The sequence below is a fragment of the Hippocampus bargibanti genome, linkage group LG07 (genome assembly GCF_051943395.1).
Source record: "Hippocampus bargibanti isolate YZ-2025 linkage group LG07, ASM5194339v1, whole genome shotgun sequence".
NCBI classification, from domain to species: domain Eukaryota; kingdom Metazoa; phylum Chordata; class Actinopteri; order Syngnathiformes; family Syngnathidae; genus Hippocampus; species Hippocampus bargibanti.
The window spans coordinates 21,186,525-21,203,781 of record NC_142740.1 but is presented as its reverse complement, the minus strand read 5'-3'; the positions used below and the strand labels follow the sequence as shown (position 1 = coordinate 21,203,781).

General features: G+C 39.5%; 3 protein-coding genes across 11 annotated transcripts in view; 1 reads left to right on the top strand and 2 right to left on the bottom strand.

Moving 5' to 3' along the window:
* Positions 1-195, bottom strand: part of xxylt1 (xyloside xylosyltransferase 1) — a 72,607-nt gene extending 72,412 nt beyond the window's left edge. For both annotated transcript variants that reach the window (XM_088999869.1, XM_088999868.1), the window contains exon 1: positions 74-195. The gene's annotated coding sequence lies outside the window, so the exon portion shown is untranslated. The remainder of the gene's footprint in view (positions 1-73) is intronic.
* A 406-nt stretch (positions 196-601) lies between these two features.
* Positions 602-11,170, top strand: LOC148895779 (uncharacterized). Of its 8 annotated transcripts, none has more exons than XM_089001210.1 (12): positions 602-911; positions 2,199-2,332; positions 4,510-4,619; positions 5,604-5,687; positions 7,668-7,714; positions 7,799-7,932; positions 8,086-8,167; positions 9,231-9,341; positions 9,956-10,042; positions 10,206-10,277; positions 10,367-10,541; positions 10,616-11,170. In XM_089001210.1, the coding sequence occupies exons 1-12, from the start codon at positions 790-792 to the stop codon at positions 10,811-10,813; spliced, it is 1,356 nt and encodes a 451-aa protein (XP_088857336.1). In that variant the 5' UTR covers positions 602-789; the 3' UTR covers positions 10,814-11,170. The 8 variants fall into 8 exon arrangements, with proteins under 8 accessions (XP_088857336.1, XP_088857337.1, XP_088857342.1 ...); XM_089001211.1 differs by having other exon boundaries at positions 603-911; positions 7,799-7,929; XM_089001216.1 differs by having other exon boundaries at positions 604-1,198; positions 4,136-4,619.
* A 257-nt stretch (positions 11,171-11,427) lies between these two features.
* The window catches only part of LOC148895777 (ankyrin repeat domain-containing protein 13C-like), a 30,002-nt gene continuing 24,172 nt past the window's right edge, over positions 11,428-17,257 (bottom strand). Inside the window, exons 7-13 of the mRNA XM_089001209.1 lie at positions 16,954-17,098; positions 16,705-16,836; positions 16,437-16,598; positions 14,324-14,403; positions 13,916-14,014; positions 13,441-13,541; positions 11,428-13,098 (exon numbers count right to left, since the gene is read on the bottom strand). Coding sequence (XP_088857335.1) covers positions 12,968-13,098; positions 13,441-13,541; positions 13,916-14,014; positions 14,324-14,403; positions 16,437-16,598; positions 16,705-16,836; positions 16,954-17,098 — 850 coding nt within the window. The 3' untranslated portion in view covers positions 11,428-12,967. The remainder of the gene's footprint in view (positions 13,099-13,440; positions 13,542-13,915; positions 14,015-14,323; positions 14,404-16,436; positions 16,599-16,704; positions 16,837-16,953; positions 17,099-17,257) is intronic.

The window sequence follows — 17,257 nt, the reverse complement described above, 5'->3', positions numbered from 1 at the left end:
GAAGCTGCTGCTCTCTCAACAATCCACGCGGAACAGATGTAGTCATTGAGAAGCGTGAAGCAAATGTGTATACCTTGTTGCCATAAAAGAAAAAAACAACACTGTGTCGTCTGTCTTTGCCAGACGACGAGAGAAGACACTTCGAATAGAGTCCTTTGCAACTGCAGGAAGCTAGCTGTCGAGGTATGATTTCACCGCGCCCACTTTTGGCGTCATCCTGGTTCTGATTAATGTCACGTTGAAGTTTTCTGGAAAAATTCAATCAGTACGTCAAACAAACAATTCTCAATAACGCATGGCGCTTCATCTGTATCTATTTAAAATATCGAAGAAAAAAAAGAGGATTTTCTTCCTATTACAAGAAAAACGATTTTAGGAAATATAGTCAAAACATTAAAATATTCCCCCGACAAAACGAAAACGAAGCCCTTCATGGCGCATTGCAAGATACAATAAAACGTGTCCTCTTGCTCAGAAATAAAGCCTAGACAAAAAAGGCAAGTTCAATTCCTGAGAAGAATTAACATTCTCCCGGATTTGCAAGCCTTTTGACTTTAATTATGGTATTATTACGACGTTGTTCACGGTATTTGAATGCAGCATTATTCACAGTTCCTCTGTGCTCTTCACCGTCTCGGTCTCAACCCATGATCGTTATCCTATTTCTTTTACATTACCTTTTAGTATGAGCCTTATGCTTAACTAAGCCATAAACCTTACCCCGCACGCTTTAATGATATTTATGCATTCAGTACCGCAGGTTTGCAACCTCGATTAAGATTCGCTGAGATGACTTTCAGCACGCACGTCATTCAAGTGACAAATGTTTCCCCGAGCACAACATCGGACCAAATGCGGACTCTCTTCGGCTTCCTGGGAAACATAGAGGACCTCAAACTATTCCCACCTGAGTGAGTATCTGTGGAACAGCTTTTGTGTGTCGATGGGTTTAAAGAGTTTGATGTTTCTCTTTATTTGTAAGTAGGTTCGTTGTCAGATCTCCCAGGCAGGTGACGCGCAGAGATTGATCGTGGCGTGGAGTTGAGCAAGTCGTGCCGTGATGTCTGTCCGAAGCCCGGCGTTAGCCGGGCGTGAGTCCGAGATGAGTCTGATATGATTCTGCCCCGTGGTTCGCCCAATCTCTCTGTCCCGCGGCAGCTTCTTTTATACAATTTGCAAGCGTGTGCTATGCGTCAGGGTGCGTATCAAGGAATTCAAGGAATTGAAAGATATGAAAGTGTTGAAAGGCGCACTTCAAAATCATACACTCGTGTGACGCAACAGGTTTTTCCCGAATCAGTCTCACAGGCCTCATTGGAAGCGGAAGCTAATGCTAATGCTCGTACGAAATATGAGACTAACATAGTTTATTGTACCGTAACGGCCAACTTGTGATGTCCAATAGTCCCCTTTCCTTAACTTTAAGAACAACCGACGTCACTTTTTTGTTTGTTAACTGACATCAGAAAAACTTTTATAGCATCTAAAATACCCAAAACATGCAGTATGATATTGTTATTCAAATGCAAAACACCAATAAAAATCACTTAAAGTGTCCAAAATCTGCAAAAAAATTGAGCTGCGAATTGGGCATTTTCAGAAAATCCCGCCCCCAGTTTGTGGCGTCACGCTAAAATGTCTTGCATTGATTGAGAATCAAAACAATGGCTTCAGATTCGGAGAATATGCAAAATACATTGATGTGATGTAAGGACCGCTACAATGCGTCTTTTTTACGGTAAAGGCCGGTCCTTCAGTGACGTCACGTACGGACTCGTCACCAACTCAAAAACAAGACTTCCTGAATATTCAGCTTGAGTCTTGAAACGTAAAATATAGCTATATGCGGTGGAATCTTTGTAAAATATGCTCAGTCGAAGTCATTTGAAGTCATTTTACAAATTATGGACACAACTTGTCCGGAGACGTCGGTTGTCCTTTAAATTATCAGTATGTGATTTTATGACAACATGCGGAATTTTAGGCTTACTGGTTTTTTTCTTGTTTAGTCTTTGTTCTTCATTGTAAAAAAATGTATGTTTTTGCTGTTTTTATTGTTCCATAAGGACGCATTGTTTCTGCCTAATCAACTATAAAATCTGTTAGTCCCCGAAGGTGACTGCTGTCAGTTAATAAGACACCTTATCGGGTTGTCCCTGTTTGTATGCTTTGCACAACATATGTGTGTTTTCTTCCAGTGACTCTCCCTTGCCTGTGACTTCACGTGTGTGTTTTGTAAAGTTCCTTGAGTCTGAGTCGGTGGGAGCCTCCCAACACTTGACCAACACCGTCTTCGTGGACCGGGCCTTAATTGTGGTGCCATTTGCAGAAGGTTGGTGTCAGCTTCCTGTGTCTGTCCTCTGAACGCACATCACACGGTGTGCATTTGATGATTTGCAAACGAGAGTGACTATTATGCAGTCTTGTTGTTTCTTTTGTGACAAATTAAATATCACTAACGAGCATGGGGTGTTATATTTATTTATGGGAAGTTATTTGTGAATTTGTGTTTATTTGTGTCTTGCGTTCTAGCTATAAACTTCTCTCTGTTATTTGTTGTGGTTTTCATAGTGGACAAGTCAATTGCAGAGACCCCCTTCCATGCTGACTGAAAGTGGTGAACTACTGCCATCGGGAGATTAGCAAAAAATGGCACCAGGCTCGCAAGGCCCTTTTATCCCTCTCTCTCGAAACTCTTTTTCTCTTAGCTATAGTTATGCAAACGTATCCGCTTTATCAGTGCAAGATTAAGGCATCTCAAGATGTTTGTAATCACCAAATCAAATGAGGTAATCCCTACAACTGCGCGTGCCGAATTTTCGTAAATGTGATGTTGACGTCACAAGTACAGCAATTGTAATCCAGTAATTGCATTCATTATCAGACCTTTTTTTGACTAAGCGTCTCCATACGAACCTCTGAAAGGGTTGAGTGCCTTTCCCATTTTAACAGCGGTGTTTCTTTTGTTATTGTGTTTTACAGTTCTTTTTCCTGGTTCAGCAAGCCCAATATACCAGGCCCTGCTGAGAATGCACCAACCATTTTGTCCTCAGCAGCCTTATCCTGTTTCTCAAGTGTCTGTCCTATTGTTGGTGTGCATGCGTGTGTGCATACATGTTGTATTTATGGGCCTCTTTTACAAGATGAAAATGTCAAATGTTAAAAAAAAATCATAGCTTGTTTTCAGATTGCACAAGCATGGATTGAGCTTCCCCTTAAGAGCTTTCCTATTATGATTTGACCGTTTTTTCCTCCCAGCTTTTGGGAACAAGTTAATGTTTTTTATTTAATAAGATTTTTGTGGTTACACGGACTACATTTTGTTTAGAGTTCAAAAAACGACCTGTGTCGTATCTTGTTGTCATGTACCGGTATTTTTTTTTTTTTGGTTACTACAGTACCCTATTTCTTTTAATAGTGGTTGCCACCTTCATTTACACAGTACTGGCCTTCATCCTGCATACTTGCCGTCCAATTTAACACAAATACCTCATTTGAAATAAGGCTTCCTTTTTTATTTTTCATCCGCTTTTACTATTAGAAAACTCAATTAATCTAGGTTAAATTTTCCAACAGAGCAAGTTTCAAAAATCAACCACTTAAACTTTTTGTTGACTATTTGTGGCATTATTCAGCCAGATGTGAGGCCTGTGCCTTAAAAAATGTCTGTTCCTTAACTGCAGTCCTGCACCCATTGCAGTCAGATTTCTCCCTAAACGTAGTACAATTTCAAATCTTGCGAGAAAAAAAAACATGGTAGATGGGCCAATTATGCTAGCAGCACTGAATTAAAAAACACAACAACCAGTATGTAATATTATTTTTCTAAAATGGCGGGACAAATAATTTCTGAAAGAAAAAACTCGAATATCATGAAAATAATCACCCGTCTAAATCTCACACTTGAGTGAGCGCACAATGCACAGTGGCCCTGGCCACTATTTCAGTAATCAGGGTATTGTATTTTCTCATTTTATTTTCAATCAAAGTAACCAGACACAAAAGCCCAGAAAATGTAAATCCGAATGAGCCTTTCCCGTTTGTGTTTTAGTAGGTGCTGTTGAAATGTTCCCCTGTTGATCCGCAAATCACAAACTTTGTTTTTTGTATCTCAATGTTTCTGTGTGCTTTATAGCGAAGCAGCCGGCGCGAGTCGCTTGTTCATAAAACATCTAAAGTTCATAAAGAAAGTTGAGAGCACATCCCACGGGACAACCGGCTGTGCTTGTTTGGTTCATGACTTAGAAAACAAGTACAGGTGATAAAATTTTGGCAGTGTTGAACACAGTGTGTAATTGTGACTTTTCAACTCCTGTTTGCTAAGCCTACAAATCATACTGACACAATAGTAATACATTGGGGATTAAGATTTACAGACAAGACAACATGTGCATTTGCATTGGTTTTGGCTATAGAGCAGTCAAACTGGTGGCTTGTCTGCAAGTCTTGTCTTGATGAAGTTGTGCACTGTTGCTGGTTTGCCCGTGCTGAAAGTGCCTCTTTCTCAAGGAGTCATTCCGGATGAATCCAAAGCTATGTCGTTGCTGGCTCCAGCGAACGCCGTGGCGGGAATGATGCCTGGGGCGGGCCTTCTGCCAACACCCAATCCTCTGGCCTCTGTGAGTTCCCGCAAATGTAACTGGTGACTGTAAAGTGCCCTAAAGAGTTTTGAAAGACGCTTAATAAAAGAGAGTGGCGAACAACAGTCACTCTCACACTCTCCCTAGGTGTGAGTGTGAGAGTGACTGTTGTTCGTCTTTGTGTGCCCTGCGAATGGATGGATTATTATTATTATTATTATTATTATTAAATGCATCAAGCTGGCTTCTGCTTAACTCATCCACTGCCATATATGTGCAAAAGTGTGTCCGCTCCAATGCCAAGGTTTTTGTCATTGTCACTTGAATTCCAGGATCCAGAGAATATTGAGTTTTAGGACTACGTAAGCAGCATAAGAAACCTTAGACTCTTTCAAAAAAAATAATTCCTCAATTATACGGGTCTGGAGTTATCGGAACTTGAAATGAGGGCGGCTGTCGAAAATACAATGCAATACAGTACATACGTATTGGTTTATATCGCACTTTAACAACAGCTGAAGCTGGAAGAAAGCTCTAACATGGAAAAAAAGGGAAAAAAAAAAGAAGTACAGTACTTGCGGGTTGAGTGAACGCTGGTGAGTGTCAGAAAAAAAATCCTGTGACTGTAAAGTGTCCTTGAGCGTTTTGAAAGGCATTTATAAACGAAATGTATTATTATAATAATAATAATTATGATTAATTATTAATTATAATTATTAAAAAACACTGCCAGAGGCCATGGCCAGCGCTTTATTGGGCACCCAAACAAGAAAAAACAAAACCCAAACAATTTTAATTTACAACAGATTCTTTCTATCTATTCTAATTGAACACCGAAAAACACCGTCTGTAAGAAAAGAATCTGTTGTAAATTAGATATCAAGTAGACAGGATGAACTTAACACAACTAAAACCCAAACAAATTCAAGAATGGCACTCTACGTCATATGTTCAATTCTTGAGTAAATTCATGAATGGCAGTGAATGAATTAACATTTCAAATGACCAAATGTCACATTCCAGATGGGAGGATCACCCTTTGGCAGTCTCGGCGGGCCAAACTTGGAGCAGATGGCCGCAATCGGAATAGCGGGATCGAACCCTCAGGTAAAGTAACTATTGCCATTCATCTGTGAACAATAACTTATTGATGATTGAACAGATAAATACAATAGATGTAGTTTTGCAAGAAACTTTTTTTTCTTCTTGAAACTCTGAAAATTGTGGTAGTAAAGATAGGTCTGTAATTTGTAAATTAGTGTTTGTCTCCTTTGTGGTCATTTTTTTCTGTATTCATTTTTAATGGGAACACGGTTTTGAAAGATGCATTATACCCATATGCGAGAGGTTGGACGATATATGTTATAATACATTTTATTAGAGGTGTCACATTATCGCGTTAATTGTGATTAATTAATTACAGCCTTATTTAACAATGTATGTTTCTTTTAATCGTGTTAATCTATATTTTAATCTCTTAACATTTTTGTTTTTGTACGTGGCTTGCCTGTGGTTGAGCTATGAAGTCCGCATAGCAGCTGTAGCCTACTGCAAGTGATTCATGTATATTTATTTATTTATTTTTAACTTACAACACTGTGATTCAAATGACAACCGACACCATTTTTTTGTTTCTGACATCAGAAAAACATTTTATAGCATCTAAAATACCCAAAACGCGCAGGCTGATATTTTTAGTCAAATGCAAAACACCAATAAAAATGAGTTAAAGTGTCCCAAAACTACTTCAGAATGAAGATGCCGAGTTTCAGAAGGTCCCACCCCCTTGTTCGTGACGTCACACCAAGACGTCTTGCCTTGCTCTAGAATCAAAACAATGGCTTCAGATTCAGACAAGATGCTTTCTTATTACTCATCCAGTTATGAATATGATTCAAATAGTTCTGAAGAGGAAAGCATAAATGTTTGCAATCGATTAAAGAAGTACTCCCGTATCAATTCCAATGTAGCGTCCCAGAAAATGCACAACATGGCGCCCAAGCTCCGTTGGAAATGGGCTGATTTGTCTGCTGGGAATTTGTGTCAACTAGTATCAAATAGTAGTCTTGGTGCAACACACAACGATTCCCCATCGCATTATTTACGTGTTTTCCTTCTAATTTCGCCATCCCCACAGATCAACACAAAGTTTTCAGACCAAACAAAGTACCCAAAAAGCATTGTGTGTCGCTTTCTCGGTCAGGGGCGCTCCAGACGTGACGTCACCTAGGGCATCGTCATCATCTCGAAAACAAGACTTCCTGAATATTCAGCGCAAGTCTTAAAACATAAAATATAGCTATATGCGTTGGAATCTTTGTAAAATACGCTCAGTAGAAATCATTTGAAGTGATTTTACAAATTATGGACACAACTTGTCCGGAGTCGTCGGTTGACCGTTAAGGGTCTGTTTTAATTATTTTTATTATCTTAAGCAAGTTCCGAGTTGAGTACTTGCTCAGAAAAGTGTTCTTCCTGTTTTTGACAGGTTAAGCTTAGCACATTTTAAGGACCCAATGTTCTTTTTTTATTTTCATTTATTACTCCTTTGGAGATTTGCAAACAACACAGTGATATTTCTGTTGGAGGTCCAAACTAAAGGTGATAGGTGGACTTGGAACGTATTTCAAATACAGCAGAAAGTAAATGGCGATTACTGACTGCATCTGTCCAAGCCTGTTGAAAAACAATATAATGCCACTTTTTTTATCTGCCACAAAATTTAATGAATTGAAAATGATAATTGGGCCATCTCAGCAAATTTTAGATGAGATTAAACTATAGACTAATTGGATCATTTAATTCCAGAATTAATTAATCTTTTTTTAGAAGAGGGGTTGCTTGATATTACTACTTTTTATTCATGACAAATCAATATTAAAACAATAGATTATTTTTTACGTGTGTGTTTTCACAATATTTAATATTTCTATATAATTTACAGCACTAAAACATAGCAGTGGAATTGTTCTGAATATATATATATATATATATATATATATATATATATATATATATATATATATATATATATATATATATATATATATATATATATATATATATATGTTGTGTTGTCGATTTTAGGCCCTATCTGCAGACTTCCTGAAGCTCATGCAGTCCATAGATCCAAAGTAAGAACCTGCAGAGTCCAGTGGGCTGTTTGTTTCTTTTTTTTGAATGAAATATTAAAACTACTGTAATCGTGGACATTGCAGGTTGAATCCACTTGCAGGTGGGCTGAACTTAAATCCTGGCTTGAAGAACGACAGCTCCAACAAGGAAATTGAAGAGGCCATGAAGCGTGTTCGAGAGGCACAGTCCCTCATTTCTGCCGCCATTGAACCTGGTAGTGAGTTTTTATCACTAAGATTTTTGATTAAAAGAATAAGCTATAGACTATCTATGTCTATGTATATTCTGGTCTAATTTTATCTGACCTTTTGCAGTCAGCCATGGACAAAGTGTCCCATTACATTGAGTTTTTTGTTCTTTTTTGGGATAGGTAAAAAAGATGACAAACGTAAACGTTCTCGGTCTCGCTCAAGGTCACGGCGCAGACGCTCCAGATCTCGTTCAAGACACCGGTAAAACCACATCTTTCTTTTTGTGCTAGAAAGTGCTTTTCCTTCTGGTTAATTGGACTAAGAGACCCTCCACTTTGGTGTTGAAATAGAATTCATTGTGGCAAAAAAAGAAATTCTTGGGCAAACTTTTTATTGGGACCCAATGCATTGTTGCAGTAAAAGTGCATTGAAATGCTAAACTACGGCATATAAAACTCAAGTTAAAAAAAGTGAATGGCAAGCGTAAAAACAACCAACCATAACATGAGGGGACATCATCACACACTGAGATTATTGTGCTATACAAATAACCAACATTTAGTATTCCACTTTCATGGATCAGTTTGTCAACCAAGCATAATGACATAAGTGTAAATACAGTGATACTTCAGTTTACAAACTTAATTGGTTCCCAGAAAGTGTGTAAGGTAAAAGGTTCGTCTGCCAAACATTTATTCCCCATAAGAAACCATTAAAAATGAGAATAATCTGTTCCCAAGTCCCCATAAAACAAATTTATTCTAAATAAGCCTTAAAACTACACAAAATATACCTTATTTCATGTATAATAAATGTGCTATTGTATTGTAAATAAGGAAATAAACTGTACTATATAATAAAGTCGTTTTATTTAGCTTTGTGATGGTCGTTGATGTAGTTGCCTGTTGATTATATCAGAGTTGCTGTGCTCTCTCTGCGATAATACCCTCACTCACTGTCCCCTGTTGGCTGCTCTTCGTTAATCCAAATCAACAGAAGTTTTCAACCCCTTCTATTGCCTGAGACTGTTGCTTAGACAACACAGAAATACTCTTCGCCACACATAGCAAGCTGTGGTGGGGTCTTTTTCGGTCCCATAATAGCAAAAGTACTCCACTCGATAGCAAACCACGTCTGCACTCAAAGAAGGTGTGGAAAACTAGTCCGCCAGCCACCGTGGCGCTGTGTGGTTTGGTTCGTCCCTCGAAAAATATTTTGTATGCCAAGATATTATATTCTCGCGAATTTAATGTGCGTAAGGCAAAAAGTTTGTGAGCTTAAGTGTTCGTAAGCCGAGGTATCACTGTATATACTTTTTTGGCAGGCGCTCACAGAGCAGGTCGCGCAGGCGGTCCCGTTCAAGAAACAGGAGGAGGTCCAAGAGCCCACGGAGGAGGTCCCACTCTCGAGGCAGAAGCCGCCGCAGCAGATCCAGGTTAGAGTCTCAACTCTGAGTTTAGTTGATTTCATCAGTACAGTACTGCGGAAGACAATGAGGTTGAAAGACTCGCCCCAAAATAGATAAAAACAAAAGCAACAAATTAGCTGATTTTTGCCAATTGTTCTCTGTTGTGATTAAATGGGAAAAGGACAGTATCGTGAAAGAGTCAAATGTTCTTTCTAAAATTTATATACTAGCAGTTACTTTTTTAAGAACTAAGGGAATAAAAACAAATACATTTATTTTTTTTTAATCAGCTGATTAATCAGTTCTTGCATTTTGTTTCCAAACCCAAAAAGAAAATAAACAGAATCTTTTCTTGGGCATAAACACTGCAGTTGATTTGTATTGGCGGCATTTATGGTCAAAGCATCTATCCTGCCGTCCATTTATGAGAGCACTTATTGGGGTCACGAGTGAGTTGCAGCCGATGCAACTTCAACTTTCAGAAGGACGTGTTATGAGCCAATCATTGAGCATATATGGACAAATGGTCATTTCCAAAACCAATTTCAAGTCCTCGATGAACTGATTTTGGATTTCACATTTGTGGCTTTGTGAACTGAAAGTAATCTAGAAAGTCTTGATGTCTGCTTTTATGCATGTAGAGACAGGAAGGAGGAAAAGTCAAAGAAGAGGTCAAAGACGCCACCAAAGAGTTACAGCAGTGCAAGGAGGTCTCGCAGTGTCAACCGGTAAGAAGTGCATCATGGGCATTCATTGAAGTCAGTTCAATACTGTGTTACTTTTGTAGGTCAGTCAAAAACGACGGGCTGTTCTTCAGTAACAGATTGTTAAAGTAATCTCTTGATTTGTGTTTTTGATCCGTTTATCAAACTGTCTAAACTCATATTTCAGTAAGCACAGGCAAAGCCGCAGTGTTTCCAGGTCCCCCAAAAAACACTTGACCAGGTCTCCATCACCCAGACGGTGAGCTCCAATGCGCTCTTTCTTTTGAATTAGCCCAGGAAAACTAAATAATGACACTGTCTGAGTGTGTTTGTGTCTGCATGATGAAGGCACAAGAAAGAGAAGAAAAAAGACAAGGATCGTGAGAAGGAGCGAGAGAGAGAGCGGAGGGAGCACAGGGACCAAAGGAGAGAGCAGAGAGATCACTCCTCCAGCAAGAAGAAGAGCAAAGATAAAGAGCGAGACAGAGACAGCCACTCAGACAGCGACAAAGGCGATATGAAGGTTTATTTTGGGTCCGACTTTAATGTTATGATAATTTCGGCCAACCACGTCACTTGAATGCGTTTTGTTTTCAGGTGACGCGGGATTATGACGAAGAGGAGCATGGCTACGGCAGTGGCAAAGAAGCGGAAGACGAGGAGAGGAAGAGCGATTCTGATTCCTCGTCACCCACAGGACTTGACGAGATGGAGACAGGCCAAAACCACGGCCCCAAAAAGTCCAAAGCCAATAAAGATGATGACGACCAGGAAGACATAGAAATGAGCGACTAAGATTCCCATTTATAGGAAGGACATTTTTAATGTAGGCAAAAACGGATCTGTGCCGAATCAATTGAAGTACGTGTGGAATAACTGTAAACAGAGAAATGTAGAATGAAGGACTGTAATATATATAAACAGTCATAGTTTTAAAAATTCTTATGTACTTTTTGTGCTCTGTGTCAATTTTCAATGAAATGACCCCGCAATGTCAGGATGACTTATATTGACAGTCATTCTCCTTGCCTCCTCGCCCCCCTTCACTATTTAGCATTACCCATCACACATCCGGTTGCGTTTACACTTTCAGTCCTTAAGTGCATTGCAATGTAATGCAAAGGAAAGTAATTAAACTTGTGAAAACTGTCACCATTAAGTCCGTGTGGTTTGATTTACATCCTTCTCAAAAGAGCAAACCAGAGAATTAAGACATTTGTTTTCTTTATAAACATCTATATACCAAAATAGCAACTTCCACCATATTACAATCCAATATGTTGGATCAAGTCCGGTGACAGATAACATAAGAGGAAAAGAAATACACGACTCTTTAGTTGAACACAAAAAGACAAACACCAAAAGAAAGAAACACTGACTCAAGAACATGGAGAGATTGTGCAGGCGGCTTTTGTTTGTGTCAACTGAAAATATATTTTTTTTTTCATCCCTTACAACAGCTACTCATTATACAAAGCTAGTTTTGGAGTGTCGAAAGGTGACATAAGAAACTGACAGAAAACATTGTACCATAAAAAACTGCAGCATTTATAGCACTGCCTCGGCATAAGAACATTTCCAATGCCACCCTTTAAACTTGAGGATTGTGCATTTAAGAAGTGAAAGCATATCGCTCGGAAGTTACATGTCTCAAAACATTTGGTAAATTCTAGGAAAACCGATTGCTAAATCAAAAGTACATGTACATGGTGTTTACCCCTCAAATTGACAAGATTTGAAAATACAATTATAACAGAGTGACTCAGGCTCAGGCAAGGGAATTTTAAAAAATGTCAACATTCTAACATATTACAACATATAATACTGTACTCTAGTTTTGAATAAACTATTTTACATTTTGAAAATTCAAAAGCCAATTTTGTCACTTTTGAAATGTTCAGTTTGTGTACCGCTTGTGAGAAGTTTATTTTTTTGTCTCTTGTATCATGTCCAAATTTCCATCCAAGTTTGTGAATGTTTATTTACTTTCCTCAGGAATACACACTGCATTCTCGTTTGAGATGGTGAGTGGCATTAGAAGCCCTGAAAAACAGCAAATGTCAAATGAACACTAACTAACCTGACTGAAGTTTAATATTATATTTTTAGATACTTTTTATTACCTTTTTAGATACTTTGTGTAAACCATCCATCCATCTTCTTAACCAACTGCCCTGATGAGCATCGGAGGGGCGCTTGAGTGAGAATTAACTACATTGATAGACGATGAAATGTCTCATCTTTGGGGCAACACCCTGTACGGTAGTTTTTATTTTTAATTCGTGTGACTGCATCTGAGGAACTCCCTAAATGGTATACACATTAAAAGAATAAGTGCATTCACACTTGTACACCTCTGTGTCATACGGTTGTGGCGTGTTAGGAGGCCAGGACCACAAATGTTTGCTTTTTGTGAAAATCGTACTCAACTGCTGTTTCCATCAAGGAGTCCTGTTAGGCTTGCATATTCATTGTAAAAGACTGGAAGGGTGTTTTAAAAATAAAAGTGGGGAGGTGGTTGTGGGCCGGCGCTGTGCCACTTTTTTTGGCACATCCTTCCACAGTGTTATGGCCACAAAATGATGGAGCTAAATACATTGCAATTTGGTGATTGGATGAATAAAGAACACACATTTTTATTTCTTCCTCCAACCAACAAAGCTTTCTTTCCATTTGTCAGGAAGAAGATACTGTTAAATAGAATGCACTTGTAAAAGTCTAAGTTGTGTCCCAATGCCAAACTATCAAGCGATCCCTCCTGTCCCACATGGTGGAAACATGGCTGCATTCTTGTTGCTTATTTCTTTCTTTTTTTTGCTCAGGTGGCTGTGGGAGACATTCATTTAGCAGGTAGGGACTGTAAGGTTGTCAGGGAGGTGCTTGATGTTTTTGTAGCGTGTTGTTGCCTTCATAAACATCCACCCCACCGCCAGCCGGTTGAAAAGGAGGTTAAAGGTCAGGGAAGCGGCTGGGGTCTTCTTTGTACTCGCTGGGAATGGTAAAAATGGTTTCATCAAAGCTGTCGTAGCGAAACTCTTGAAAAGTCACGGTGGCTGTGATGGTAGGAAAAACTGGGATGTCTGCAAGAAGAGAACAAACAAGTGAGACTACAATTTTGGTTGAAGGGGTATCGACTATCACGGACAAATGTCTCCTGTCAAATGTATTGTGAATGACAGGGAACTTTGCAAAAAACTGACGGACGAAGCATCAACAGAAGCGGACTGTCGTCGGGTCACTGGAATCAACACCGAGGTCAGTACTGATAATTTTTCCTCAGGCAGTCATTTACAAAATCTTGTTTTTTTTTCCTGACAACTAACATAAACGCGCCGATAGTTCTAAAATACGGGTGACATTGATGCAGGTTAAAATAACGCTGGCGGAGTGATTGACTGCAGATGGTGGATGGATGGCCTTACCGAGTTTGACAGGAAAGCCAGGGGGCAGCTTCAACTGCACAAACTCCCTCAGTTTATTAAAGTGCTTGAAGGGTGCGATCACCTCCAGAACATTCAACAATCTGAAAGCAAAAACGAGAACTGCGTCAGATGTCACAAATATGCTACATCCAGGTATACTATATATGTGCTATGTTTTCTGACAGTCAAATTTATGAGTAGTATTTATCCAAAACACAATTATTCACACTGAACTAACACTGCAAGTTTAAATGGACACAATAAATCCCACAGGGGAACTCACGACTCAATGCTCAGGGGGAAGTCTTGACTCATGGCTATGGTGCACAAATATGCTACATCCAGGTATACTATATATGTGCTATGTTTTCTGACAGTCAAATTTATGAGTAGTATTTATCCAAAACACAATTATTCACACTGAACTAACACTGCAAGTTTAAATGGACACAATAAATCCCACAGGGGAACTCACGACTCAATGCTCAGGGGGAAGTCTTGACTCATGGCTATGGTGGCCTTGAAGTTTTTCTTGCTCTCCTTGCAGATCTGCTCTCTGCCCAGATGAGGAGGTCTGAACCAAGATGCAAAACAACACATGAGTTAGTACGTTGACCCAGATATCTTGTCGGGTCAGGTCAAGCGGTCAAGCCGTTTTCATTTAGAATATCCGTGCAATATCATGAGGTGGTGAAATGGACAAATGTCAAGTTTGTCCCCCACAAATTTCTCTAGTTGCTCAAACGTGAAAGGATGAGGAAATTAATCCAAGCATTCATTTTCATACCCCAAATAAAACTTGTGTGAGAGCTGGAGAACTATCCCAGCTGAGATTTGCCCAAGCCACATTCAATTGTCGGTCGTGTTTGTAAGGGACACCTACTTTCCATTGTCAGCAGTGATGTACTCTTCCCAGGATGTGGTGTTGGGTGAAGGTGGAATTAGAGATTGTCTCCTCACAGGCTGATAAACAGAGAAACACAAGACGGAGAAACAAAAAAAAAAATCACTTTATCCACGTGATGTGATTTCACTTTAGGTGATGCATCTCTTCATGTTCACAATTTCATTGTGAAGAGACTGATAACTGCGTTGTGAGTGAGTGATGCTCTCTTTAACTCATTCACTGCCAGACAATGTGTCCACTCCTGTGCCAGGGTTTTTGTCATTTTCACTGAAATTGCATATCCCCCAGAACATTTAGTATTAGGACTACATAAACATTAAATTCAGCATAGGAAACCTCAGACTCACTTCATTCATCAGAAAAAAAGAGTTAAAGGACAACCGACTTCACTTTTTTGTTTCCTAACTGACATCAGGAAAACGTTTTACAGCATCTAAAATACCCAAAACATGCAGTCTGATATTTTTTGTCAAATGCTAAACACCAATAAAAATGACTTAAAGTGTCCAAAAAACTACTTCAAATTGAACCCGGAAGTGGCCAGTTTCAGAAGGTCCCGCCCCCTTGTTCGTGGTGTCACCCCAAGACGTCTTGCCTTGCTGGAGAATCAAAACAATGGCTTCAGATTCGGAAAAGATGCTTTCTTGTTACTCATCCAGTTATGGATATGATTCAAATCGTTCTGAAGAGGAAAGCATACATGTTAGCAATTGATTGAAGAATTTATTCCGGTTATTTTGATGCATCTGGAGAGAAATGTAGTGACAAACTCTTTAGTACTCACTCACAGTACCCAAAAAAGGCAGAAGAGGGCGACAAAGCTCTGTGTAAATTGTCTCCTAGGACGTTTTGTAAGCAAACATGAAATACACCGTAGAAGTATTGGCGCAACACACAACGATTCACAATCGCGTTATTTATGTGTTTTCCTTCTAATTTCGCCATATCAACACGGATCAAGTTTTCAGACCAAACAAAGTACCGCAAAATGTATTGAGGTGATGCAAGGTATGTCCTTTCTTGGTGAGGGGCGTTCCTTCAGTTCCTCAAAAACAAGACTTTGGGAATATTCAGCGCGAGTCTTAAAACGTAAAATATAGCTATATGCCGTGGAATCTTTGTAAAATACGCTCAGTAGAAGTCATTTGAAGCCATTTTACAAATTATGGACACAACTTGTCCGGAGACGTCGGTTGTCCTTTAGTTTCTAAATTATCTGGATCTGGAGTTATCTGAGCTTGAAATGGGTGTCTTCTTTTCCTTTCGGCTTTTCTCTTCAAGGAGTCGCCACAGCAAATCAGTGGCCTCCATCTTTAGAGGTTTGATCCGCATGTTTGTTTTGGCCAAGCTTTTACGTCGGATGCCCTTCCTGAAACAACCCTCTGTATTTATCTGGGCTTGGGACCGGCACAAGAAGACATATGTCCCTTTCTGGCTACAGAACAAGCAACATTCAAAAAAGCAAAAACTATACTCACCATTTGATGACAATGCTCTGATCTTACTGTGAAATGGGCATCGCTTTCCTTACATTACATCACAAACTGAACTCTAGTCCTTTGAGATGCTTTATCTTCCAGTCACAGTATATCTAAATAATCTCTTTCCCTATATTACATCACAAACAGAACTTCAAAGTCCTTTAAGCACGCAAAAGCTAAAAACTGCTAAATTAACACTAATAATAATAATAATAGCGATATTACTATTACTACTACTAATAATAATGAGATAATAAGTACAATAGCTCTGAAATGGGTGTGGATGTACAAAATACAAACAATACATATGTATTCATATAGTGCTTTAACAGCAGCTGAAGGCATTGACAAAAGGCAAATTCTGCCCCCTCCTGGAAGGGAAAAACATTTCCAGAGGTCTGACCAGTGTTTGATCGGCACCCCCAGCAAGAAAAACCAAAACCTGAACACGTCACACTTTTCAATTCCCGAATAAATTCGGGAATGGCAGCGAATGAGTTAAATAGAAGAATCATCAGTGAGGAAAATATAATATGGATTCATCATGATGTTGGAATTTCCGTTTTGTTTCTGCCATATGTAATGCTGATCTGTAAGATGTGACTCACCTCAAAGGTCTGATCAATTGGGTTCCCTCCTTTGCTCAGACTCTCCATGATGGCTTTGTTCCTTAAGATGTCCTCCTCGCTCAAATGCTCCCGCCTCTTCCTGGACTCCAGCACGAGGCCGTTCACAGAGTAGAAATCCGCCAAAACGTTTCCGACACGCTCCTAAGACACCGAAAATGGAACTCAGTTTTGGAAAAGATGCGATATTTCCGGTTTGTTTTTTTCTCCCCCACATCTCCAGCGACAGGGGTGACAAGCCGTTACCAACCGTCTTGTCTTCTCTGAAGAGCCAGCCGGTTTGTGCTCTGGAGAACGTGATGGACTTAGTGGAGAGCGTGGCCGAGTACACGTCACTGCTCATCAGAATGTCCACTTCCTCCTCGGTCTCCATCTCAGACTCCTGCGGAAATACCAGCAGGTACATTCAGCGGGATTCTGTTTCCTACAATCTCACTCAATTTATTCATTTGTGAACAAGGGCCTCATGAAGCCCTGGTGAGTTTAGCGCATCGCAAACCTCATGGTGTATCCGCTGGTAGACTTTCTGCTCGTTGTCCAGCACCACAAAAGACTCCGAAGGGATGGCGTTGCCATTGAAGATGAAACTCAAGTCACCGCGTTGACACTTCATATCCGAGAAGTCGATCAGGGTGGTGTCCAGTCTACGGACGTGTACAGAAGTAAAATGGGTAGAGTAAGAATGCACCACAACAGTCAAACAAGGGAATTATTTTCAAATTAATACAAGAGTGTTTTTACTATTATATGAAACAGCCCTAGAAAATTTCACAAGTTACATTAAAAAGCAGATCGCATCCAAA

Coding starts and splice junctions, on each gene's coding strand:
- LOC148895779 (XM_089001210.1), top strand. CDS start 790: ATGACTTTCAGCACGCACGTCATTCAAGTGACAAATGTTTCCCCGAGC. Junction 912..2,198: donor CTCAAACTATTCCCACCTGA/GTGAGTATCTGT, acceptor GTTTTCTTCCAG/TGACTCTCCCTTGCCTGTGA. Junction 8,168..9,230: donor AGATCTCGTTCAAGACACCG/GTAAAACCACAT, acceptor CTTTTTTGGCAG/GCGCTCACAGAGCAGGTCGC.